Here is a 25,792-nt window from a genome sequence, read left to right on the forward strand (position 1 = left end):
CTTTCTGAGCCAGGAAGGATTGACGCAGTTGGTCGGGAGGAGCAGATTCAGCCCACACAGATTGCGCAGAGCCTGAAGGGCTCAGATTCTTCGAGTTGCCATGGCTAAGGGAGCTGTGTAGATTTTTTGATTTGAGGAGCTGGTGGGATGCTGTTTCTGTCGGTGCAGAACAATGTCTAGGGAGACTGAACCATGGTAGAGGGAAACACTACCTCGACAGATTTCTAGCCAAGAATTCTAGATCCGGGTTGCAACGACAAAGGAGGATTGGAGAGGAGTGATTCGACAGTTGGCCGAAGGATTTCCGAGAGGGAAATCAGGACTCAGAGGGAGTCTAGAGAAGAGGAGCAGAGATGGCAATGAATGGGTTGAGGGATCAGGACAGATTGGATAGAGCATCCAATTTTGTCATCTGGAAGGCCAGGATCTTGGCAATCCTAGACAAACATCGCATCAAGGACTATGCCTTGAAGGTTGTTGCTGAACCAGTCGACGCTGATCCATTGAAGAAATACGAGGAGGCCCAGGCTAAGGCCAAGTGCATGATCCTAGACAGGGTCAAAGATCATGTAGTACCACACATTGCTGAGAAGAACACAACAAGGGAGATGTGGGAGACCCTGACCACCTTGTATCAGGGCTCTTCCGTGCAACGGAAGATGCTATTAGAAAATCAGCTGAGACAGTATCAGATGCAGAAAGGAGAGGAGATAGATCCCTTCCTTCTCAGGTTGCAAGGGATTCGCGACCAGCTTACTTCCGTGGGGTCTACACTGGATCCAGAGTTCATGGTCAGGACTGCCCTGAATGCAGTCTCCGAGGAGTGGGAGACGTTTGTCCAAAGCATTTTGGGTAGAGCAACTCTCCCTAGTTGGGAGGAGATGTGGGTAGCTCTTTGACAAGAAGAGCTCAGGAGATTGACCAAGGCAGGGAGTAGTGGTAAGGGAGTTCGAATCAAGGAGGAGGAGGAGGATGCAACTCTCGCATCAACGGGACAACAGGGGCTACAGAAGAGGAAGAAGAAAGACATCTCCAAGGTCAAGTGCTTCAACTGTGGGGAGCTGGGACATTATGCCTCTCAGTGCCCCAGGAAGAAAGGCAAGGGAGAAGCTTCTGACTCAAAGGCTGCTCCAGCAAAGGTAGAGAAGGATGTCGAGACTGATGACGATTGTGCCATGAGTGTTCATGCACCTCTAGAAAAGAGGTAGGGTGATCTGGAGTTGTAGCCGAGAGGTCTACATGTAGGGGCAAGATCCTTGAGGTGCCCAAACTCTTGGATCACATACGGCTACGGGAGCCCTTAAAGACAGTAGCATGATGACAGGTGTCGGGTGGAGCAAGGTGTGATGGACAGTGCTAAACAGCCGAAATCTAAGGCAACACAATGGAGGTTGCAGCAATGCGAGAGGCACAAAGGTGTTTGCAGCAGTGCAGTGGCAGCAAAGGGAGCACAAGATAGCAGCTAAGGTAGCTTCAACATCATGAGGCTTCCAGATTGACCAGGATGTTAGTCATTGGGTGAAGTCAGTTACTTACTTCTTGGTAACTGAGTTGCAGTGCAATAGTTAGTAGAGGCAGTGCTATGGGCAACAATTTTGAGAGGGAGTTGCAATACCGATGTAGTAGTGACAGTGGCAATGTCATGGGCAACAGTACAGGAAGCAACAATGCAGTGGATGTGGGGCAACAGGCCAAGCATCAACAACAGAGAACCGATGCGGAGGATCAGTGTGATGCTTCTATGGTAAAGCATTGCTAGAGCACATTCCTCGCTAAGAGGGAGTTTTGATTTTAGGTAGTATCGGATGTGCTTTAACCTTGAAAATTGGTGGAGAGGCTAAGGCGCATGAGATCTCCAAGACCCAGAAATCGTTTGGAGAAATTCCACCCATATGAGCAGTTATTAAAATAATTATTATTTTTAATGGGTCCCTAAGTCTAAACATAGGAAAATAAAAATATTAACGTGTATTAATAAAATATGGGTGAGAAAGTTCTAAGTGACGAGGATCAAGCCAATTCTAATCTTCGCTGTTGATTAGGGGCTTAATCTCGGCCGTTGAAGACTCGACAGGAAAAGTATAAGAGGAGGCTTGAGGGTTAGTTGGAGACACACCAAGTGATTAAAGAATTCGATTTTCTGGGGCGAGGTTTGCTTAGGAAATCAAGTTAGTGATCAAAGTTGCAGTGAGGGGCAGTCCAGCAAGGGATTTTCATCCTAGGCTGAAGAATAAATAGCAGAGATGCAACGCAGTGTTGGGAGAGACAGCGCATGCCCTAAAAGAGCTGACGCAGAAGACGCAAAAGGCTGACGCAAAAGCCGTAGAGGCTGGCGTTGAGCCTTAGAGGTAGCATTAGGGAGATTATGTGGGGCAGACTGAGAGTAGATCAACAGATTCTGAGCCAGGATAGGGTGACGCAGCTTTGGGAGGAGTGACGCAGTTCTAGAGCAGTACTTGGAGCAACTTTCGTTGTCTAGCATAAGGAATTGCTGGAGTCACTGTGGGGTTTGATCATCCGCTTGCTGATTTGCCAGAATATCTGTCTCCGGATAGAGGTACTACTGTCGAGGATATTCTCTGTTGGGTGAGCCATTTCTGGCACCCTAGTTGTATTCACGAATCTACTTAATAATACAAACCCTCTATATGCTGCACCGGTTTTCCCGAATTGGATTTTTCTGGGGACGATTGTCCAAAAATAACGGTGTCCCTTGTGTTATTGTCTCAGTTTATTTCAGTGCATGATCTGTATATTTGTGAAGGCTGCAATAGTGTTTACTTCGATGTTTATGCAATTAAATAACTTGTTAATGTAAAGAACAAGTAGGAGATTGTAAACCAGTAATTGTAGTTGGGGTTTTGATGTGTTAGATTCAGGAATTTTCATAGTATTGTTGTATCAGTGGATGTATGAGGGCCATTATCCCTGGTACGGGAGCCCTAGACTATTGTATTATTTAGTTTGATTAATATAACGAAGTTGGGTTATTGTACAAAATTGTGTATTTTTTGTGCACTAATAAATTTACTGTTGTTTATATTCTGTTGTGCAAAATAGCTTCGTTGTGATTCTTGGTTTGGTAGCGTCAGTGGTTTAAGATTCTACCCTAGACACCAAGGTCTTGGAAAGGCAACATGGTATCAAAGGGTGTCTGAGCTACTTTTAGGGACAATGAATCAGAGTGTGCAACATGAAGTAGCTCAGAGGGAGCTAAGATTGTCTAGATCACGGAGTAGAGGGTTCAACTGAAGACATGGAGATGTGGTCTTGACTGGTTGGTGGCGAGATTGGCTGGGAGTTCTGGTGGATTGGCGGTGAGCTTGGGGAACAACAGTGTATTATAGTACAGGTTGCTGATCATGGACTTCTGTTGATTTTCCATGGATTGTTGGAACAACTCGAGGATTGCTTTGGCATGGATGATATTGGTTTGATCGAGATTTCTTCTTGTGATGTTGGCAAGATAGAGTCTTCATCAGATCGTGATGTTGCATATCCGAGATTGGAGGGATTTGCACGAGTGGTATTTGATCTAGGAGGATGAGTGCTTGTAGGACTGAGCCACTAGAGATCATGTAGGCTTAGAGGGAGTTTAGCCTTAGAGGGAATAACGCTATGGAGGTTTGGGATCTTCAGGTTTACATGTCATGAGGCATAGATACTACCGAGATTGCTGGGTTCATTTTATAGAGTATGTTGCAGTGATGGAGGCCAAATGGGCTAGAGTCGCCGAAGATGATGTTGATGGAGACTTCCTAGTGTTGGAAGTACCTCCCTCGCTAAGAGGGAATGTTGAGATTTGTAGCTTGGGAGTTACTCCAAGCCTTGAGGATCGAGGGTTTGGAGGAAGGAGCTCCGCAAGTGGCCTTGTGGGCTTGAAACCCAAGCTTGGGGTTTTGTACCCATCGATGTTGGGGCCAAAACCATGAAGAGAATTCAACATGTAATGGATGGAGATGATAGAGGACATCACGATGAACTAGATGCATCGAAAATCATCGAAATCGTAGTTGTCTATGTGGAGATATTAATTTTTGAAGTTAATGTGTGGGTTTGGTCAAAGTCGGTTAGGCATTTAGAGACCTTGTGACAAGTTGTTGTTGAAGTTTCTAAGTTTTCTTAGTTAGAAACCCTCCATGCACTTTATCTGATTTATTCCTACCTACTTGTTATTTTACTTAACAAGTTATTTACAATGTAAGCACTGAAAATAAACACTAGTGCATGCTCAACATATTACAGATCAACAATTAAAGGAAACAGAAACAATCACACCATATGACACCATTATTTTTGGACCAATGTCCGCGGAAAAACCCAATGTGGAAAAACCGATGCAGCTATCTGAGGGTTTTCTTATTAAGCAATATCAGAGTACAATCTGGGTGCCGAAACTGGCCTACCCAACAGAGAATTTCCTTGGCAGCAATACCTCTCAGTTTCTGACAAATCTCCTGGCTGAAACCCCGGATAATCCTTCCGGTAGCTCCTTAGCACCAATCTGCCCTAGAAACTCCAACGTCAGCCTTTCTATGGACTACGTCAGCCCCTCTCTGCCTAGCGCTGGCCCTGCGTCACCCCGGATAGGCCTGCGTCAGCGTTAGGAGGCCCTGCGTCAACCCTTTGGCCCTTTGTGTCAGCAACGCTGGCCCCTCTGAGGCTCTGCGCAGCTCTCAACTACCTCTATGTGGCCCTGCGTGAGCCCTGGCTGGCTCTGCGTCACTCTCCCCGGCTACTGCACTGCTCTCCCGGCACTATCTCTGCCTCTCTGTCTCTCTGTGCTTAATGCCCCTCTGCTGCAACTCTCGATCACTAATTCTATCTCTCTTAGCAAACCCCGCTCTAGAGAATAGAATGACTGATAATTTTGGTGTATTCTCCAAGTGACCCTCAAGCCTCTTCTTATACTTTTCCTGTTGACATATCTACGGCCGAGATTAAGTCCCTAATCAACGGTTAAGATTAGATCTAGCTTGATCCATGTCTTTTGGACCATTCTAACGCAGTTTCATATTAATACACATTAATATTTTATTTTCCCTAAGTTTAGACTTAGGGACTCCATTAAAAATATTAATTATTTTAATATCTCCTGAACTGTTTAGAATCTACCCAAACTCTTTCTGGGTATTGGAGATCTCATGTGCCCCAACCTCTCCACCAAATTTCGTGGCTAGAGCACATCCGATGCTACCTGAAATCAACACTCCCTCTTAGCGAGGACTGTGCTCTAGCAATACTCCTCGTTGAGTATTACTCTAATCATCTGGCATTGGTACCTGTGCTGATGCTAGGCCTTCCTGCCCAACATCCTCTACACTGCTGCATCCTGTACTGCTGGCCATGGTTCTGCCACTGCCATTGCTGCATCTATACGACAACTCCCTCTGCATCCGTGCTACTGCTGGTCCTTTCTCTCAGCACTGAATCCGCACTGCACATCCTCTCATCATGCTGCATTGTGCTGCCCACTACTGCACTGCAACTCAGTTACTAAGAAGTAACTGATCTCCCAATCTGACCTCCCTGTTGGGCTAGAGACCCTCCTGATGCTGAAGCTCCCTCTGCTGCTGACAAGTGCTCCCTCTCTGACCTCTGCGTTGTTGCAACAACTCCCTGCATCTCGCACTGTTGCACACTTCTCTGTGCCATCCTGCGTTGGTGCAACACTCCTGTGCCTCTCGCACTGCTGCAGCCTGTTAGCCTCGCGCTGTCTCGGGACTCCTGCATTGTAGCTTTCTCTGCCGCTTCATCCGCATCTGTCTCTACCCACATCAGCCAGTCCTGCTACTCCTCTTCGAGGCTCCCGTAGCAAGGTCTAATCCAAGAGGCTAGGTACCTCGAGGATCTTGCCCCTCATCGCCTGTAGTCTGTCTGACCACAACTCGATGTCTCCCCACTTCCGCTGAAGTGGTGCGTGTGCACTCATGGCACAGTCATCGTCTGTCAAAACTTCCTTCTCTACCTATGCTGGCGCTGCCTTAGTCTCGGAAGACTCTCCCTTACTCTTCTTCCTCGGACACTAGGACGCATAATGACCCAACTCCCCACAGTGGAAGCACTTGATCTTGGAGAGATCCTTCTTCTTTTTCTTTTTCTGCTTTCCCTCTGATGCTAGGGCAACATCTTCCTCCTCTTGCTTGACTTTGATCCCCTTGCTGCTGCTACCTGTCTTCGACTGCTGTCTGATCTCTTCCTGGCAAAGAGCCGCCCACATCTCATCCCAAGGTGGAAGTGTCCCTCTGCCCAATATACTCTGGACAAATACCTCCCAGTCTTCTGAGACTGCATTCAAGGCCATCCTCATCATCAATTCCTAATCCGGCATGGCTTCTATAGCAGTCAATTGATCTCGGATCTTGTTCAGTCCTCCGAGGAATGTGTCGATTGGTTCTCCCTTCTTCATCTCATACGACCTCAACTGGTTCTCAAGTAGCGTTCTTCTCTGCATAGAAGTATGCTGGTACAATTTCTTGAGAGCCTCCCACATCTCATATGCCGTTTCCTTCTCGGCAATGTGTGGTACTACATGATCCTTGACCTCGTCAAGGATGGTGCTCTTGGCCGTCGCCATTGCCTCCTCGTACTTGTCGTTATCATTGGGGTCGACTGGGATAGCTATTACCTTCAAGGCGAAGTTTTTGACACGATTTCTGTCAAGTACGGATAAGATTCTGGCCTTCTAGACTGCGAAGTTTGATGCTCCGTCCAGTCTATCCTGGTCTCTTACTCCGTGTAGTGCCATGATGCTTTTCTACTTCCCTCCTGGAAGTTCTCTGTTCAACTCCTTCGAGTCTCTACTTCCTGTCTAGAAGTTCTCTTCTGGACTCTCTCTGAGTCCCGATTTCCCCCTTGGAAATCTTCATGCCGCTGTCGAGATGCCCCCTACTCTGATCGTCTTGTGCAACCGTACCACTGATCCGGGTTTCTCGGCTAGAAACCCTCGGTAGCAACTCCCTCTTCTTGGCCTTGCTCTGTCAGGTGTTGTTCTGACTACAGTACCTCACTAGCTCCACTCTGCAATATTCCCACAGCCTTCTAAACCCCAGCAACTTGAAGGTGAGAGCTCTTATGCTCTGTGCAATCCCAGCATCAGCAACCCGGCCTCCTCAGCCAATTGCGTCAGCCCTCCCAGCTTCTGCGTGGCTCTGCGTGAGGCTCCCTTTGCCTTCCTTAGCCTCTGCATTGCCTCTTCCCGGCTCACCCTTGATGACGCAGGCATTGCGTCACCCTTCCCTTGTTGCTGCTTTGCTAGAAACAACTTCTGTCACCTCGGGATAGCTGTTTTCTACTGCGATTGCTCCACTTGGTTGATGTCCTTAGTCCTCCTGTGATCTGCAATCACGCTCCAATACCATGTTGAAGTTTCTAAGTTTACTTAGTTAGAAACCCTCCATGCACTTTATCTGATTTATTCCTACCTACTTGTTATTTTACTTAACAAGTTATTTACAATGTAAATACTGAAAATAAACACTAGTGCATGCTCAACATATTACAGATCAACAACTAAAGGAAACAGAAACAATCACACCATATGACACCATTATTTTTGGACCAATGTCCCCGGAAAAACCCAATGTGGGAAAACCGGTGCAGCTATCTGAGGGTTTTCTTATTAAGCAATATCAGAGTACAATTTGGGTGCCGAAACTGGCCTACCCAACAGAGAATTTCCTTGGCAGTAATACCTCTCAGTTTCTGACAAATCTCCTCGCTGAAACCTTGGATAATCCTTCTGGCAGCTCCTCAATGCTAGTCTGCCCCAAAAACCCCAGCGTCAGCCTCTCTGGACTGTGTCAGCCCCACTTTGCCCAGCGTTGGCCCTGCGTCACCCCGGATGGGTCTGCGTCAGCCTTAGGAGGCCTTGCGTTAGCCCTCTGGCCCTCTGTGTCAGCAACGCTAGCCTCTCTGAGGCTCTGCGCAGCTCCCGACTGCCTTTGCGTGGCCCTGCGTGAGCCCTGGCTGGCTCTGCGTCACTCTACCCTACTACTGCGCTACTCTCCCAACACTATCTCTACCTCTCTGTCTCTCTGTACTCAATGCCCCTCAGCTGTAACTCCCGATCACTAATTCTATCTCTCTTAGCAAACCCCGCTTTAGAGAATAGAATGACTGATCACTCTGGTGTATTCTCCAAGTGACCCTCAAGCCTCTTCTTATACTTTTCCTGTTGACATATCAATGGCCGAGATTAAGTCCGTAATCAACAGCTAAGATTAGATCTGGCTTGATCCATGTCTTTTGGACCATTCTAACACAGTTTCATATTAATACACATTAATATTTTATTTTCCCTAAGTTTAGACTTAGGGACTCCATTAAAAATATTAATTATTTTAATATCTTCTGACTGTTTAGAATCTACCCAAACCCTTTATGGGTATTGGAGATCTCATGTGCCCCAAACTCTCCACCAAATTTCGTGATTAGAGCACATCCGATGCTACCCCAAATCAATAGTTGTCAAGCCCACACATGTGATTTGATGGAGCCCTTATATTGTGTATAAATGTAAGGTGGAGGAGATTCATTTAACACATCCAAGAAGCATCTTTCATAGTCTACACATCAAGAAAGGCAGTGCGAGTGCAAGAAGCTCGCGTGTAGGCAACGTGAGTGCGGGCAACGAGTGCAGGAAGCGCAAGTGCAAGAACGCGCGAGTGCAGGAACGTCGAGTGCAGGAATGCGAGTGCAGGCATCACAAGCGAGCGTTGAGTGTGTAGCAGACTACAACAGGGTGACGCAAAAGCTGCACAGGGCTAGGTATGTCTTGTATTGATGTGTTAAGGTTGAATTGATGCTAGTGGATGGTGTGCTAGGAGAGGAGAGTTTGGAAGTCTATTATTAGCCAAGAGGAAGGATTTCCTAGGTGGTTGGGATGCCCTAACAATGAGTAGATGCTACAACAAGGATTGGTCAGTCGTGGTCTGTTGGAGGGCAGCGTGAGAATGGACCAAGTGTGGACAGTGGATTGGGAATTTATGGTCTGTTGGAGGACAGCGTGATAGTGCCCAAGTTGGAACCTATTGTGCACCATTTTCATGGATTTAGGTGGTTGCTAGCATGGTAGTTGTTGAGCTCAAGGGTCTGATCATCCAGGAGCAGTTTTTGTAGCCCTGGACTTGTGTGTGGAGAAGGACATTTACAGCAGATGATGGGCAATCCTCCTAGCCTGTGTTCTTTGTGGGATGTACATCTTGCAGTGATAGGTGGCAACCCTCCGTGCCCTATGTTAGTCTTCATTGGAGCTGCGGATGAAAACTATAGTGGGCTAAAGTCCCTGAGTAGATGAAGAGCAACAATGGGCAGATGAGAGTTGTTCACAAACAGAGTTATGAACAACTCGACAGGAGTCTCGATGTTTTGTGCCCTTGATGGACTAAGGCACAACTAGTGAGCAGATTGGATAGCCGAGGTTCAGTGGCCAAATGGACTTGGATCATTAATAGAGGTAGCGCTGCAGATTGGAAGCCGAAGGACTGGGTAGGTACAAGATGTGATCGAGAGGAGCTGAGAGAGCATGTGACAGCCGGATGGTCAGATTATCTTGTTGAGGGTAGATATCTTGTTGAGGGCAGATTGGTTGTCGATGGACCGACACCAAGCCTCAGTTTTGGATTCTTGTATCAGTAGATGTATGAGGGCCATTATCCTTGGTATAGGAGCCCTAGACTATTGTATTATTTAGTTTGATTAATATAACGAAGTTGGGTTATTATACAAAATTGTGTAAAAAGTTGTGTATAGTTTGTGCACTAGTAGATTTACTGATGTTTATATTCCGCTGCGCAAAGTATCTTCGTTGTGATTCATGGTTTGGTAGCGTCAGTGATTTAAGATTCTATCCTAGACACCAAGGTCTTGGAAAAACAACAAGTGAGAGGTGTAATTTCGAGCACACAAACCCATACAACTTCTTCTAGACACCACTTATTACATCATACATTCAGATTTTATTCAAATTTCTGCCTTGCGGGAAATTTAAAAAATTTAAAAAATGACCCCTAGACCTAATCAAATTCCATGAATTTTATGTGTGATTTAGTATGGTAATATACAATGACCCTAGACACTAGGATTCACCCAAAGCCTCACCATCAAGCCGCACTCCGACTTTGGGGTTATGATTGGAGGAAAAAACTCAATTAATTATTAAATTCTCGGAAGAAAATGATAATTAACCAAGTGAAAAAAACCTCCCAGAGTAAACTCACTTGATGACAAGGTCCCAGGCCACCCAGGCCTATTACATGACTCGACTCATCATACTAGTATCACTTTTATATCATCCCCGCAGGGCTTGTGGAATTTGAGTACAACAGAAGAAGATGAGAAGTAGAGTTGAAAAACGCTGATGACATAGTGAACTTTGATAATGCATGAAGCCTTTGATACATCCTTGGGCATGGAGTCTTCAAAACTTTTGGGTACACTTTTAGTGGTCAACAAGACGCTTGTATGAAACTTGTTAAGCAAGGTAGTTCCTCATAAGTTTATCCTTTCAAGACAGTGTTTCTTTGTAGGAGCTTGAGTTGGAGGCAGCCGTGCAGGCGCTCAAGAATGATAAATCTCTAGGTCTTGCTGGTCTCCGGGGAATTCTACAAATTATCGTGGCATGTGATAGGGCTTGTATATTTGAAAATGTGACAGAAGCGATTACTTGTGGGTGTATGGTGGAATTGGTTGATCCTGGTCTTGTCAAACTCATCCCTGAAAGGGGTCAAAGACTCAAAACAGATTTGGTAGGAGGTGGTGTCCAATTCTTCTTCTCAATGTCACATACAAAATTCTAGCCAAAGCTTTGGCATGGAGGATATGGCTTTTGGTTGCATAGATAGTTTGTAAGGAACAAACTAGTTTTATTTAGGGCCAATTTGTTCTTGATGATTTGTAATTGATCAGTCTATCGCTGAATTGATTCATCAACATAGATCATTAATTAATTATACGTGGAAAACTATTCTTTTGTGCATATTTATGTTGTGCAAATGACAATGATTGTGTAGTCAAATGTCAAATAACTTAATGCAAGAAGAATCATCACACATGATAAAATGTAGAGATTACCTTGGAAAACCCAATGTGGGAAAATTCTAGAAAGAAGTGGCTTGTTTGACTCTTTATAAAGTCTCATGGATTTGTTTTTACAATCTGAAGCAATAAGGTATCTGACTGAGAACTTGTATATTCTTACTTTCTGTTGTAATTTGTAGATTAGTACCCTTTGTCACACTTATCGAATTATATTTTTTTTGTGCAAAATACAAGCTTGGACAACGTTAGCTCTCTGTGAATAGGTTTGTCTTTTTCCCCTTTGTCACTCAGTCTCAAAACAATGCTCTTCTTTCCCGAGTAAGCCAAACCAACCAGTGCCTCACATATGCAATCTGGGAAGCTGTGCTCCAATCCTTCCTCCATTCTACACGTACAACCACCACCTCCCGCAAATCGGGAAATTACCCTATGAATAAATGGTATGACCAGGAATGCAAGTCTATGCATCATGATCTCCGACACACATTCCGAAACTCCTTACCAACATACCCTGACCTCTGTTCATCCTACCGTCGCCTCCTTCGCCGCAAGAAGCGCCTCTTCATTGCCCACAGGAGACAGGTTCTTTCTACTCTCCTCCTTCGCTCCCCTAAAGATTTCTGGGGGACCATCCTTTCCCGGCTCTCACCTACCCCAGTCGACCTTGATCCTGCCTCAATGTTCTCTCACAACTCCCAGCTGTATGACATTCCTGGGCAACCTCTGATTCAGGTTACTTCCCCCCACCTCCTGCAACCTTTTCTCCGACAAAGATATCAGAGAAGCAATATGGACAATGAATAGCAGCAGGGCATCAGATGAAGAAGGCTTCCATGCGGAATTCTTCAAGCATGGACTTCGCCCCCTAGTAAGATATCTGGTGGACCTTTTCAACCAGGTGGTTCGGGTTGGATTTCCGGATGGGTGGTCACACCACATTATCTACCCGATCCACAAGTCAGGGCCTACTTCCGACCCCAACAACTACAGGACAATCATCGTTGGGCACACATTCTCCAAGCTATATGCTACAGCACTCCACAGGACACTCTCCCATTTCCTTGAGCAGAGACAACTCAAGGCCAAGGGCCAAGCAGGATTCTGCCCAAACCACTAGACGATCGACCACATCCTTACTCTTCGTGCGATGATTGAGGAGGCTAGGCATCGATCCTCTAAAGTGTACTGCTGTTTTGTAGACTTTCGGAAGGCCTTTGACTCAGTCCCGAGGGAAGATCTTCTCCAGAGACTGAGAGAGATTGGCATCTCCTCAACCCTCCTAACAGCTATCATGCGCCTTTATGAGATCGTCCTTGGCCATCTCCGCACAGTCAGAGGAATGTCGGATTTCATCCGAAGCACCATTGGAGTCAAGCAAGGATGCCCCCTTTCTCCTACTTTAATTGGGATCTATATCGATGAGCTTGAGTCCTTCCTCTGGGAGCATATCCAGGAGACAGATGGGTGTCTTCTCCACCAGGTCCTGATTTCCTTCCTCCTCTTTACAGACGATATTGCCCTTATTGCCTCCTCCCAAGAAGGCCTTCAGAGACAGCTGGATGCTCTCGTAGCTTTTTGTGACCGGAGGCATCTAACTGTGAACTTGGGTAAAACCAAAGTGATTATTTTCAATGGAGTCAAGAAAACCTCGGACTTCCACTTCCTATTTAAAGGAGAAGAGATCGATATTGTCAGCACCTATACATATTTGGGAGTTCAGTTTTCAGGGCCTCGCTTCAGCCTGCGGCCAGCCCTTCAGCCTCGGATCAACAAAGGGTATGGCTCCCTAGCCCTTCTGGAGAGGCAGTGTTTCCGGCACCATTTCCAGGACATCTCGTCCAAAATGAGCATCATGAACACTTTGATTCGTCCCACAATACTTTACGGCTTAGAGATTTGGGGTCCCTCTCTCTTAGAGTCAGATTGGGCTTCAGCGGAGCGGGTCCAGACCCTCCTTTTGCGCCGTTTCATTAGGTGCAAGCAGACAGTTCCTCAACACATCATTCTAGCAGAGTTCGGGGCTCAACCTTTCCGCCTAGAGGTGATATTCAGATTAGTGTCGCTCCTGCACAGGATCCGAGGACTGGCAGACACGAGGAAAGGTCGAGATAGATACCCATATTTAGCATATTGCTCCTCGGAGAACATCGCCCGTATGCAGACAGGCCGATCCAAATGTTGGTACACCGGTGTGACCGAGCTTCTGGAGGCTTCAGGAATCTAGATTGACCATCTCCCTCCCTTTCAGTACTCTCTGAATGCTCCAGGCCACCTCCTTCCCAATCAACAAGAGCTGAATAAAATCATTAAGGAGGATATTTACAGACGATATGTTCAGACTACATGGACCAATCCTCCCAATGGGTTGCGTCCAAAAATGGCCTTCTACGTGGAGCATTGCCTGGAGATCAGGGATGGGCTCATCATCAGACCTCAGTACACGTTCCAGCATTGGATGCATGCTCTTAGAATCCCCCTCGGGCAGCTCAGAGTTGGGTCTCACAGACTCCGAGTGGAGACAGATCACCACATCGATAGGGCAGACAGGATTTGCTAGCTCTGCCACTTACAGGAGATAGAGACAGAGACCCACTTCATCTTCGGATGCCCTTCTTACTACGAGATTTGAGGTCGTTTCCATTGTCTCTTTAGGTCTTCTCAGACTTTGTCCAGCTTCCTTAGATATGTTGATCCGAGATGCCTTGCACTTTATCTCCGGGAGGCTTTCAGATTTCGGGCCCGTTTTCTTCAGCCCCCCACTAGATCGGACACCACGCAGCAGATCACAGACTTCTTTAGGGCGCTACCATCAGCACGGGGCACCAAAAGAACCATTGACTGACCCACAGACACTGAGACCAGATCAGTGCGATCCCGGGGGGGCCGACCCACCAGATTGCACCAGCACTCCAGGATTGTATCCACCCCCGGGAGGCGCCCTAGAATCTCCAGGTGACAACAGTGATAGCTCAGTATGCCCACAGGACAATAGACTTTGACAAGCTTCTCCCAATTTTCTTCTCTCAACCTTGGATGTTAGGAGTAGGGACTGGACAGGAAACTCCCTTTTTCTCCTTCTCCTTCTCCTTCTCCTTCTCTGCTTCATCGCAGAGCTTCGTTTCGAAGTTGAGAGCTCCTAGCTTCTACATTTACATTTACTTAGATTATAGATGTATTTTCTGCTCTTTAAAAAGAAATGTTAAAGGGGACCGTTTGGTCCACCGGCTTGGCATGTTGTAATCATTGTACCCGACAGTCCCGTTGACCTATTATGGTCATTTGTTGGACATTAATAAAATTATCTTATCTTATCTTTATCTTCTCTCTTTATTTGATTTATTTCCTTTGGAAGGTTGACAATTGGGCCAATAGTCAGTTACATGAGGCTGTAACTGGTCATTGTCCTAGTGGAGTGAGGTTGACATGGTGGATCTTGTTGATGTGGATGAGAAGCCACACATTTGCCATATATTCGTGCTTCATTCCTTGGCGGGTCTTTACATTTTTTGATCCCCCGTGACTACGCTTGTTGCTTATTTTAGAATTGGTTTTGGTCATTGACAGCTCCGTTTGGATGTTCCAACCTTTGGGCTCCACTTGTATACAACATGGCGCCCATTACCTGGTGTGGAGGCCTTCTATCCCCATGTCAAGCCTTCCACATTTTCTTTTAATTTTGGATGGAGAGGCTACACCTCTCTTTCCCTTGCTTTACTCCACTTTTGCATTGGCATGGACCCTCTTACAACTTATATTGTATGAGGCTCCATTTTGTGACTTTCATCACATTGTTCTCTCTCTCTCTCTGTGTATGTATATGATCATCACCGAAGAGCCAAAATGAAGCACCAGCCAATTTGCTTAAGAACAAAAACTAAACAATATGCTACACTGTTCAGAATAAAACAATTGATGTGAATATTGTGCAATTACTCGAAAGCATATTCCAGCAAAAAATAAGGTTCCAACTGTGACTGCTGTGCAAGGGTAGCAAGATAATTCACTGAGTATATCTTGCTACCCTTGCACAGCAGTAACTGTTGGAACCTTATTTTGTCACTGGAATATGCTTTTGAGTAATTGCACAATGTTCACATCAATTCTTTTATTCTGGACAGTGGCATATTGTTTAGTTTTTGTTCCTCAGCGAATTGGCTGGTGCTTCTTTATTGGCTCTTTGGTGATGAACCCATTTTACCACCACATCATTAGTTGGGATAAATTTAATCTTACATTTATGGGCATGCTTTGCGCTCATTTTTACATATGAATCAGTCGTATCAATCTTACAAAAATGCTTTTAGGCATACTCAAAACTTAGGTATGGAAATTACTTGATGAAGTGGGTGGTAATGTATATTGTTCATTATCATTTTTGAATGGAATATTTGACTGCAATTGGTTGGTTAGCAGATGTTTGGGTGAATGTAATGTGTGGGTTGTATGACATCTAATGATATATAGACTAGGAGTTTACTCTAAGGAATAATTTTCATGCTGGAGGGGAGCTCCTTTTGGAACCAGAGATCCTGGATGGTGTTAGATGTATTTCAAAATTTGAATGATTAGATTCTTGTATAAGAACTAGTATATTTGGGAAGAGATATTTTTTATGAAGCTACTGACTCTGTCATTTTGAGAGATTCAGATCATCAAGTAGAGAATGTGGCTTAAATGCTCTTATTGATGCCTTTACAAGCAACGTGCAGCTTGTGTTTGCATTAAGAAGGTATATACTGATATGTCTTATTTTAGTTATCTAAAATCTAATTTTTACTTATCTACATGCAAAGTGGTGGTATGTCTAGTTTTCTGACTATATATGGCTGGTTTTCGTGCAGATATGAAACATTGCTGCACCAATATGTTGGTTCAATTAAGCGAGGTTCTGCTTCTGAAGTTGCTTTAGCAGCACATGCTCTTGGTACAGAGTCAATTCTTAAATGGGTAGTGTAGACTGAAAAATGACCTAAATCCTGAGAATACTCTGCTTTGATTTTGGATTTCTTAAAATCTGCAGGATTGCTAGCCATAACTGTTGGGGCTGGCAAAATTACGCATCAAATAATTGAAGAATCAATTCCTCACCTGTCTCACATAGCCAAACAAAGTTGTAATGCGACAAATCGTATCTCAGTAAGTGGAGATTATATTCCTATATTATGAAATCATTCATCACTGCAGTTGTAAGGATCTTTTATGAAAAAGTTACCATTATATTTTATATGTTCGTGAGCTTTCCTTGATAACAATTTGGAGTGTCCTATTGCTGTTGTAGGCATTAGAATCCCTTGCAATAATCACATTTGTAGGTGGGATTGACATTGAAGACACACAGAAATCGATGGATATTTTGTGGCAAGTAAGCAGACACAAGGGATGTGGCCATGCGGATCAGGTGGATATTCTCATCTTTATGAGGATCTACTCATTGCATTTATGCTGTTGCCTTTTTAAAAGAAGACTCTGCAAATAAGGAAATTAAGCATTGCTTATACATTTTTTTGAGCATCTACTCATGGCACTTATGCTAGTATCTTGCTGGATGTAACCTCCACTTACAAACAGGGAAATTCAGTTTTGTTGTTTTAGCTTATCCATTTATTTGTTTTTTAGGTCTCAGGGATCACAATTCCACCACCTGAAGTGAGGACAGCTGCTCTTTGTTCATGGTCTTTCCTTCTGACAACAATCCCCAAGCAGCAAATTGATTCATTCTTTGTAAAACAGTGAGTGAATCTGGCTAATTCCATTTTCTGCAATTGGAGTCAAAGTTTATACCTGTGTCCATAATGGAAATATTATAATACGTCTCTTTTATGCAGAACTCTACCCGTATTACTGTCACTCACACAAATGGATAATCGCGCAGTGCGCATAGCTGCAGGCAAAGCAATAGTTGTTATCTTTGAAGCATCAAGATCAAGAAATAAGAATGGAAATGATTTAGATACCTTTAACTCAATTAATAAGGGTGATGAGGAAGATAACCCCCCTGGAAATTTATCATCACTGGATGTGTTGAAAGTGAAAATTATTGAACATATGAGAATTTTATCCACTGAAGCTGGTGGGAAAGGGATCTCTAAGAAAGAACTAAATAGCCAACGGAGCTCTTTCAATGAATTTTTGGCATATATAGAGGTTTGTTACTTGTTATAACCCTATTTTGATCTTTTTTTATTGATTAAATAAAACAGATCAGGTAAAATGGAATCAGAAGGTTGTAGCTCCTTTAAAGTGCCTGTACTGTAGTAATTGAGTTTGAGTCTTGAATGACTGACCATTGAATATCTACCGAGTGTGCACCAGTTCCATTTAGTGCAACTGAGTGTACAATGCATGTGAAAATTCCAAAGTGGAATCCTATTGCAGCAACTGGAAATTATTTTCCTAATTGTTAATTTAATTTAACAATTTATTTGTTGTTTGTTACGACAAACACTGAATAAATCACACTGCAATCCACACAAATAAAACAGTGGAAGAATAAACGCTGGAAGAAATGCTAGCACACACACATAAAAATAACACAGCTATTTTTGGACGAAAGTCCCTGGAAAAATCCAACGTGGGAAAACTGGTGCAGCAGATGAGGGTTTTAATATTATGCAGCAGTGAAAAATCTGAGTACAAACTGGATGCCTGACACTGACAATCCACAACAAGAAAATCTAGGCAAAATACTGAAGGGAATTTCCCTTCTCCCACAGGCAATCTTTGGCATGACTTGCCTTCAGAAAACTTGGCCTCCAAAATGCAGCGTGAGCCTCTCCTGCGCTGTCTCCACATTGTTTGCAACATCTGTGGCTCGAAACTGCCACTGATGAAGTCGTTCTGCCTCTAGCTGCTGAGGGAATCGTCTCTGTGGCCTTCTGGAGCCTTTGCCTGACCTCTGGAACTGAGAATGATTTTTCATCACTAGCAAATCAAACTCCCTGCTGAAGCTACTACACAGAGCCTCTGTGCTGCCTCTCTTGGATAACTTGACCCTCATGCTGCTGCCTCTCCAGATGTGGAAAAGCTTCCTCCGGATCACTGTCTATGCCCCTCTCACACTACTTCGATATCTAGCTCTCTTTCTAGCAACTGACTGCTGCTACTCTGGAAATCAGTCTGCTCAGAAATCGAACTTCTCAAGTATATTCTCCATCACCACATCGACCTCCTCTTATAATCCTCTGTTGGAGCAACAACGACCAAGATTAAAACTTAATCAATGGCTATAATCATCTTTGAATCGATTCGTGTGAGTTTCTAGATCATTCATGCCTTGACTTAATTAATACTGACTAATTAACCATATTCCCTAAGTTTAGACTTAGGAAATATTTAAAAACTGGTTAATAATCTAATTAAGTTATTTCTAGGTGGAATTTCCAGAAACGATTTCTGGGTTTTGGAGATCTCATGTATTCTAGTCTCTCCACAAAATTTCAAGGCTAGAACACATTCGATGCTACAAAAAGTAACACTCCCTCTTAGCGAGGAATGTGTTCAAGTGCTACTGCACACCCTATAGCAGCACCCTGTCTTTGCATCATCTCCTGTCACATTGCTGACGTATGGCCATACTGCCCACCAACCACTGTGTAACTCTGATATATGTTGCATTTGTGCTGCACCCTGCTGCTGACATTGCCACGCTGCTGCCAACACTGCATCTGCACTGCAACTCCCTCTCATCTATTGTTGCTGCAACTGAAAAACATCCAAAATACTGAATCAATTGTGATAAGTATCAGTGTTGATAATATCGGTATCGGGAAAATATCGGCGAGGGTCCAGAAAATATCTTATCGGCAATATCGGCGAAAATATCGGCAAATATCGACAAATATCGGCAAGCATAAAAAATGCATAATATATTCATTTTTTTTCAGATTTCTAAACATATAAAGCAATAACAACATGAACTAAACACATTGGCACATAAATATGAAGAAGGCATTGATATATATGATGTCAAATAGAAATGATACATCAAACTTCAAAGGCGATACCAAATCCTGCTGATCCCTGATAATTGTCCAATCAAGGACTCAAACAAAATAACATCACATATCCTGCTGATCCTTGATAGTGATAAATTGATAATTGTCCAATCAAGGACTCAAACAAAATAACATCACATACCCTGCTGATCCCTGATAGTGATAATCGTCCAATCAAGGACTCAAACAAAACAACATCACATATATAAAACTTTAAAAGTGTTTCATCATCATGAGTTATAAACTTATATGTAGCAAAAGTTGCAAAACAAATAAAACTAGCAGCTATCTATCTGAGACCATTGGCCTCTCCCTAGCAGCTTTCTTTCTGTCTTGTTCAGCAATTGCTTCACGAGCTTTTTGTATAACCTCTGCACTAGAAACCATACAAGGCATCACATTTGCATCATATGCAGAGAGTTTAGCCAGATGGTATTTCAATCGTGTAATCCCTCCTGACATCTTGGTCCCACACAAGTTGCATGATATATATGCCTGATTTGCCCCACCTACAACCTCCCCATACTCCCAAAACGGGTCCAAGGCTTTTGGCATATTTGACATTTGTACTATGTAGTGAACTAATTCAAACCTAGGGCACAAAAAAAACAAAAAATTGGCATTAAACCCCCCAACACAAAATGAAAAAATAATAAGTAATAACAACCTCATTCAAAAAAAATTACTACATTATTTGCATTTTGCAATGTGAATGAAAAATGGCAATAAGAGGGTGCATAAGAAAGTTGAAAAAAAAAACAGTTTTAACTTTTTTTGCTACATTATTTGCAAATTTGCAATGGGCATGAAAAAAAGAGTGAGCTTGTATCATGCAATAATTGCCACTTTAACCAAAGATGCCAAGCAATGAAAGAGCCTAACAATGCAAATGATATGCCAAGGAAATGAGGTGACTGTATATCACTGTTACGTAATTAATAATTATAGTTATACCACTGCTGTAGGTGCATTATTAGACCTCGGTATTCAACCTCCTAGCAGTGACCTCTTTTGTATTTGTATTACCTTGACAGTGATATGAAGTTATTTTCTATAAAATATGTGTGGTATTGCTAATAGTCAATACACCATTTCTCTTGTGCAGTTCGGTGAAGTTGCACCAGATTTATTGAAAGATTACAACGTGCCACATTTGTTTCAAGAAGACCTGTTTGATGTTTTGGATAATTCCAAACGGCCCCCATTTAGATGGTTAGTTATTAACTTATTATGAACCTGATGATGACTTGACAATGATACAGGCCTGATATAGATGTGAGTCTGTGACACATCACAGTGAGCTTGACTCTCCTGAGTCCTGACAACAATGATCCTCTAAGTAACTCGATGATGATGTATGGCCATAATAGTGGCATGGAGAGTTTCTTAACAGTGGTAATAATTTGACACTAACAGTGATCTATGATGGCAGCAATGAAAACATAGTGACAAACCTTGATGACTTGTGCAATCTTTTGAAACAGATGTAGCAATTAATGTTTGGATTCTGGAATATATGTTTGTTCTGAGAATCACTATGTTTTGCAAAGAGTTTCAATGCATCTCTCTCCTACACACTATGATGATAAATTTAAAACCCTTGCATTTTGAAATGGAAAACAAAAACCAAGCAAAATGATTGTAGGGAAGAATGAGATTGTCTCACTGTTCTTGGCACTTGCAGCTTAGAGAAATCTTCGTTGTTGGTGGCAAATTGGCAATAATGGCTATGGAACGTTCAAACCCTCCTTGGCAGCAACCACATTCCTTCTCCAGCGCTCAGAAAAACAAAATGACATGAAAAAAACCAAAAATCGAATTTTGTAGGCTGCGAGGAAAGATTTCAGTGTCACCAGGCGATATTTTCCGTCGTCGCGCGATATTTTTCGAAATATCGGTGATATATCGGAAATTGCACGATATTTTCAAAACCTTAAAATATCGCGATATTTGGTAGGCGATATTTCGGCTCGCCGAAAATATCGCGATATTTCCGAATATCGCCGATATCTCGGCGATATTATCAACACTGATAAGTATAATCCATCTGTCACCTGAGTCTTAGATTGCTGCTAGTATCTACACTGTCACTGAAGAATCTGCGTTGTTGTTGACTTTGCACTGTGCCAACTGCACTGCTTCCAACTCTGCATTGCGCTCCCTAGCATTTGACTGCTACTAGTCTCTGCATTTGTCACTCTATCATCTGACTGCATCAAGGGTCACTAATCCATCCTGCCACTGAATACAGTGGGCCCTCGTAGCAAGGTATTGATCCATGAGATGGACTCCTCAAGGATCTTGCCCAATCTCTGTAGCTCTCTGGGGCTACAACACCAAATCTCCCCACCTCACTCCTGGAGGTATATCAACAAACAAGGCGAAGTATTCCTCCAGCCTGGAGGACAACCTGTCGATCTCTGCTGAAGCTGCCTTCTGGTCTTGCTTCTCCTCCTTGTCCTTCTTTCTGAGAGGACACTCGGTACTGTAGTGACCAAGCTCACCACATCTGAAGCACTTGACTTTTGATAGGTCCTTCTTCTTCTTCTTCCTCTGTTCCCCTTGCCTCTGATTGGAACCCTTTGATGCGAGGGCCACATTCTCCTCCTCCTTCACTTGCTTCTGTTTGCTGTTGTTGCCACTAATGGAGCTCTTTAGAAGAACTTGCTTCAATTCCTCCTGCTGCAAGTCAACCCACATCCTGTCCCAATCTGGTAGCTTGCCTCTACCCAATATGCTTTGGACAAAGACCTGCCATTCCTCGATGACACTGTTGAGTGCCAATCTCACAAGCTTTGTAGGTTGAGGCGCTGCCCAACAACTGACAACTAGTCTCGGACCTCTTGAATCCTAGTGAGGAAGGGGTCTATGCCTTCCCCCTTCTTCATCCGGATGAGCCTCAACTTCTCCTCGAGGTACATCTTCCGCTGCTCGGAAGTACCCTGATACAATGTGGCGAGAGCATCCCACATCTGCTTGGCAATATCTTTGCCAGCTATATGTGAAACAACATGATCCCAGACTCCATCTAGGATCAATCGTTTCGCCCATGCCATCTCCTTTCTATACTCCTTCAGCGGATCTGCATCTTGGGGAGTTGCTACCACTGCATCAATATATGTTTTCATGCCAAACTCATCTAGAAGGAAGGACATCCTTGCCTTCCAGAGGACGTAGTTGGAAGCTCCATCCAACTTGCGCTGATCACAAAGCCCAATAGTGGCCATCTCAATGAACTATTGAAAACTTCTTTCTTTCTGTTCAGCTGTTGCTCTGCTATTCGCACTCCTTTCTAGAGTGAGAAAATCTGCTCACAACGACTGCTGATCTGCAAAGAAAAATCGAACTTCTTGAGAGTAGAAGTTCCCCGAGGAAAATTTTCCCTCCGTGTGTGCTCTTCTTCCTTCCACCCGACGCTGGCTCTGCGCTAGCAAACTGCTGCAAAAACCACTGTGTCCAGCTAGAGATCTGCTCAACAAAAAATCTGGGCTGCTCCCTCTGCCTCTGGAATCACTCGATCCGGGATCAAATTTTTCTGCCCCACTCAAAAAAATTGAATCTCCACAAGTAGCTTGGCCTTCTTGCAGAATGACTGTGCTGTCCTTGGGAATTTCAGCCTACTGCCCACAATAAAGAAGTGAGCTATTTATAGCATAAAAGGGCTATTGCCCACCTTGGTAATCCTGTCATTTAGGCCAATATTTAAATGGAGTTCAGGTTAGAAGAGTTAAGCATTCTTTATGTTTTAAAACGAAAGTTTGCCTTTGCATAGACAGAGAGTCAAAATTGGGGCCTGATGCAGGTATATGGGCCCAGAGTATTGTTGGTTTTCGTTTGCCTTTCATACGTACAAAATGGGTTATTTACAAAGTGAATACATGGTATTTTAGTGATTTTGTGGTTAAGAGGGATAAATCACCAGGTGCTAAATGTACCAAAACGCTTAGATGTATGGAGCTAGTCAAACGATTGACCATCAGCCATAACTGCTAAAGCTTAAACATTCACATATATTTGATTTTGTCTCACAGTTTCACTTTATTTATTTGGCTGGAATCTTGATAGATCCTCTCGAGAATCTTTGATATTTATGAACTACCATTATCTAATTTTTCTATATTTATCTACATGCTATTTTGCCATTCCTTATGATATTCCCCTCCAAATTTTTGGTTCTCATCTCCCATGTCTCTGGTACTGTTGTCAACCATCAGCCTATAATATATTATGAATATTCTTTCTACTAATGCAGGGTGGTGTGAAATCCGAGACTAATGTTAAATTACAAAACGGTGATGCTCTAAAAATACAAACATGGAACCAAACAATCCAGGTATTGACGGGCTCCTAGCTTCCCACTTTAGTGATATTTTTGTTTGTGAATGTCTTATGTAGTCCATGGGGATTATATGGATGTTTTCGTCGCTAACGTATTATCTTATGGCCAGTTGGATATGCTAAGGCGTTATCTTGGAGGTGGCTTTCAGAAGCACATGCAGGTAACTTGTGTCATTTGGTGCTAATTTCTAGGCATCCTGTAAGAGAGTGTAAAATCAAATTCCTATTATCATTAGAAGGATATCCGATTAGTTCATTTTATGTTTGTTTTTTTGCAGGTGAATTCGTTTCTCCATGATATCTTTGATTTTACTCCCAGGCATGACAAGAAACAAGCCCTGTCAACAACTCAGAAGGTGAGCAGATTATTATTTTTAGCATATCAGTTATAAGAGGTGTTAGATATTTGATATTTCATCTGTGAAGGGGCTATGCCCTCTACCCTTCTTTTTCCATCATGCCCACAGTTCTCACTTGTAAATTGCTTTAAGAACACGGTATTAATTTATTCAGTGTGTTTGTTGGGCCAACTTCCAAGTCAATACAACCACGAGGTGGTGTTTTTTCATGTTAGCTCTCTACTATTCTGACCATTTTTCTGCTGCCTGTTCTAACAGAGGACGATTATTTCTTATGCAGAGAATGTACATGTCGCCTAATTCTGCTAGGAGCAAAGCGATGACTCAATTGTTGAACAAACAGCGAATGACTGCGCAGGCAAGTCAACCTTTTGGACTGTTTAAAGACTATGAGGCTGTTATAAACTTAGAGGATGTAATGATTTGTGACCAAATTAATTGTCTCACGCCCAGTGCTTTCACAGCCAGCAGATCATTAATTTTGTACCGAGGGTTTATGATTTTGCGGTCTTTTCATAAACTTCAAGCATCTTATTAGATTTAATTGACAGTACAATTTAGCTGTTTGTTTCTCTTATCTGAGAAAACTTGTCTTATATATTATTCTAAAGAATAGCTTCAAATGATTAAGGTTTTTAATTTTATCCTTTTTTGTGTGTAGAATCTTATAAATGTAATTCTAATTGGACAGGCTGCACAATACGGGCACTATGGTGTTGGCGTGGATGAAGGGCTTAAATAACTGAAGTGACGACCTTTTGAAGTGCATATTATTTTCTGTTTTCTGATTATTTAATAATATTGTATTAGACGTTATTGACTGCCAGGCAATTGCAGAACTAGGAAAAATGGATCATTTAAGGAGTTGTAGCTTCTGTAATTTTTTAATCTCATCTGTTGGGTAACATTATAAATATATTCATAATGTATCTATTTGCTGAAAATGCTTGTTGATTTCGTAGTTGGATAACATTGTAAAAGTATTCATAATACTTATCTATACGCTGAAAATGCTGGTTGATCTTGTAGTTGAATAATATTGTAAATGCATTCATGATACATAAAAAAGAAAGAAATAAAATTATTTTAACGTCTACGAGGCTGAAGATAGCCTATGGAACAGATTGCTTCTTCATCTGGTTGATATATTTGGCTCTTTTCCTGTGAAGCCTCACAATAAGCGCTCCCATTTTTCCGACAAACCCCTTGTTAAATAGATTATCCCAAGAATTAGCTGCCAGAATATCTACATAACTTTCCCTGTTGTCTTTGAAGGCCTCACATTCTAAAATGAAATTCTTTTCTGTTTCCACTTTTCTAGAAGGACAAAAAATACATACTTTTTCCTCCCACACTTCTTTTGGTCTTTTCCAGCGCCCTGTTTCACAACGGAGTTGATGAGAATTAGTTCTTAATTGAGCAATAAGAGTTTTGGCTCTCCAAGAAATAATGGCCTCTATGTACGTTTTTTGTTGATGACTATGAGTGGGATTAAACACTTCAATGTACTTTTTCTTTCTCCCTAGCTCCTTATCCCAAGTACGCTTGTGGAACTTATCCATAACAAAAGCTTTTATCTCTTTACTATTTATGGGACACGTGTTCAAACAAATACCCCATTTAGTAAACCATCTGTTATTTTGTTGCAGCCAAGTCTTTTTTTTTTTTGCACAATATGTTATTAAAGACAACCTTAGGTCATCTGCCCTTTTCCATTTGGTCAATTTTTTTTAAATACCTTATGACTCACACCATAGCAATTGCTTCAATAGGAACAATCCTTGTTTCACTTAACAAGAGAGCATAAGGAACTACACTTTTAATTTTGAATTTGTTTGTAATCAAATGCTTCTGAATTTTCTTAATTTGTTTCCATTGGATGTCGGATGTATGACTGACCCACAGTTCGCAACCATAGAGAATCACCGGAATCACAAGAAGCCCCAAAAGAGTTTGAGTGATTTTCCAGTTCCATAACTCTGCCTCTGTACCCCTGTTTTGAAAAACATAAAATGCTTTCCCACCCCAAAGTTCTTTTCTTTCTACAACCATCCCGACTTA

General features: G+C 42.9%; 1 protein-coding gene across 3 annotated transcripts in view; it reads left to right on the forward strand.

Moving 5' to 3' along the window:
- The window catches only part of LOC149232428 (uncharacterized), a 220,505-nt gene extending 195,731 nt beyond the window's left edge, over positions 1-24,774 (forward strand). Inside the window, exons 4-14 of one of the 3 annotated variants that reach the window (XM_089379406.1) lie at positions 15,689-15,769; positions 15,882-15,964; positions 16,061-16,176; positions 16,319-16,438; positions 16,657-16,769; positions 16,866-17,184; positions 23,287-23,367; positions 23,483-23,533; positions 23,651-23,728; positions 24,012-24,089; positions 24,423-24,774. In XM_089379406.1, coding sequence (XP_089235532.1) covers positions 15,689-15,769; positions 15,882-15,964; positions 16,061-16,176; positions 16,319-16,438; positions 16,657-16,769; positions 16,866-17,184; positions 23,287-23,367; positions 23,483-23,533; positions 23,651-23,728; positions 24,012-24,089; positions 24,423-24,473 — 1,171 coding nt within the window. In that variant the 3' untranslated portion in view covers positions 24,474-24,774. Of the gene's footprint in view, positions 1-15,688; positions 15,770-15,881; positions 15,965-16,060; positions 16,177-16,318; positions 16,439-16,656; positions 16,770-16,865; positions 17,185-23,286; positions 23,368-23,482; positions 23,534-23,650; positions 23,729-23,989; positions 24,090-24,422 lie in introns of those variants that run through there. The other 2 variants (XM_089379405.1, XM_089379407.1) reach the window with 2 other exon arrangements.
- The last annotated feature ends 1,018 nt before the right edge of the window (positions 24,775-25,792 follow it).

This window comes from Pinus tabuliformis, chromosome J (assembly GCF_031772625.1).
Source record: "Pinus tabuliformis cultivar Carrire ecotype Pingquan chromosome J, CPIR1, whole genome shotgun sequence".
Lineage (NCBI taxonomy): Eukaryota > Viridiplantae > Streptophyta > Pinopsida > Pinales > Pinaceae > Pinus > Pinus tabuliformis.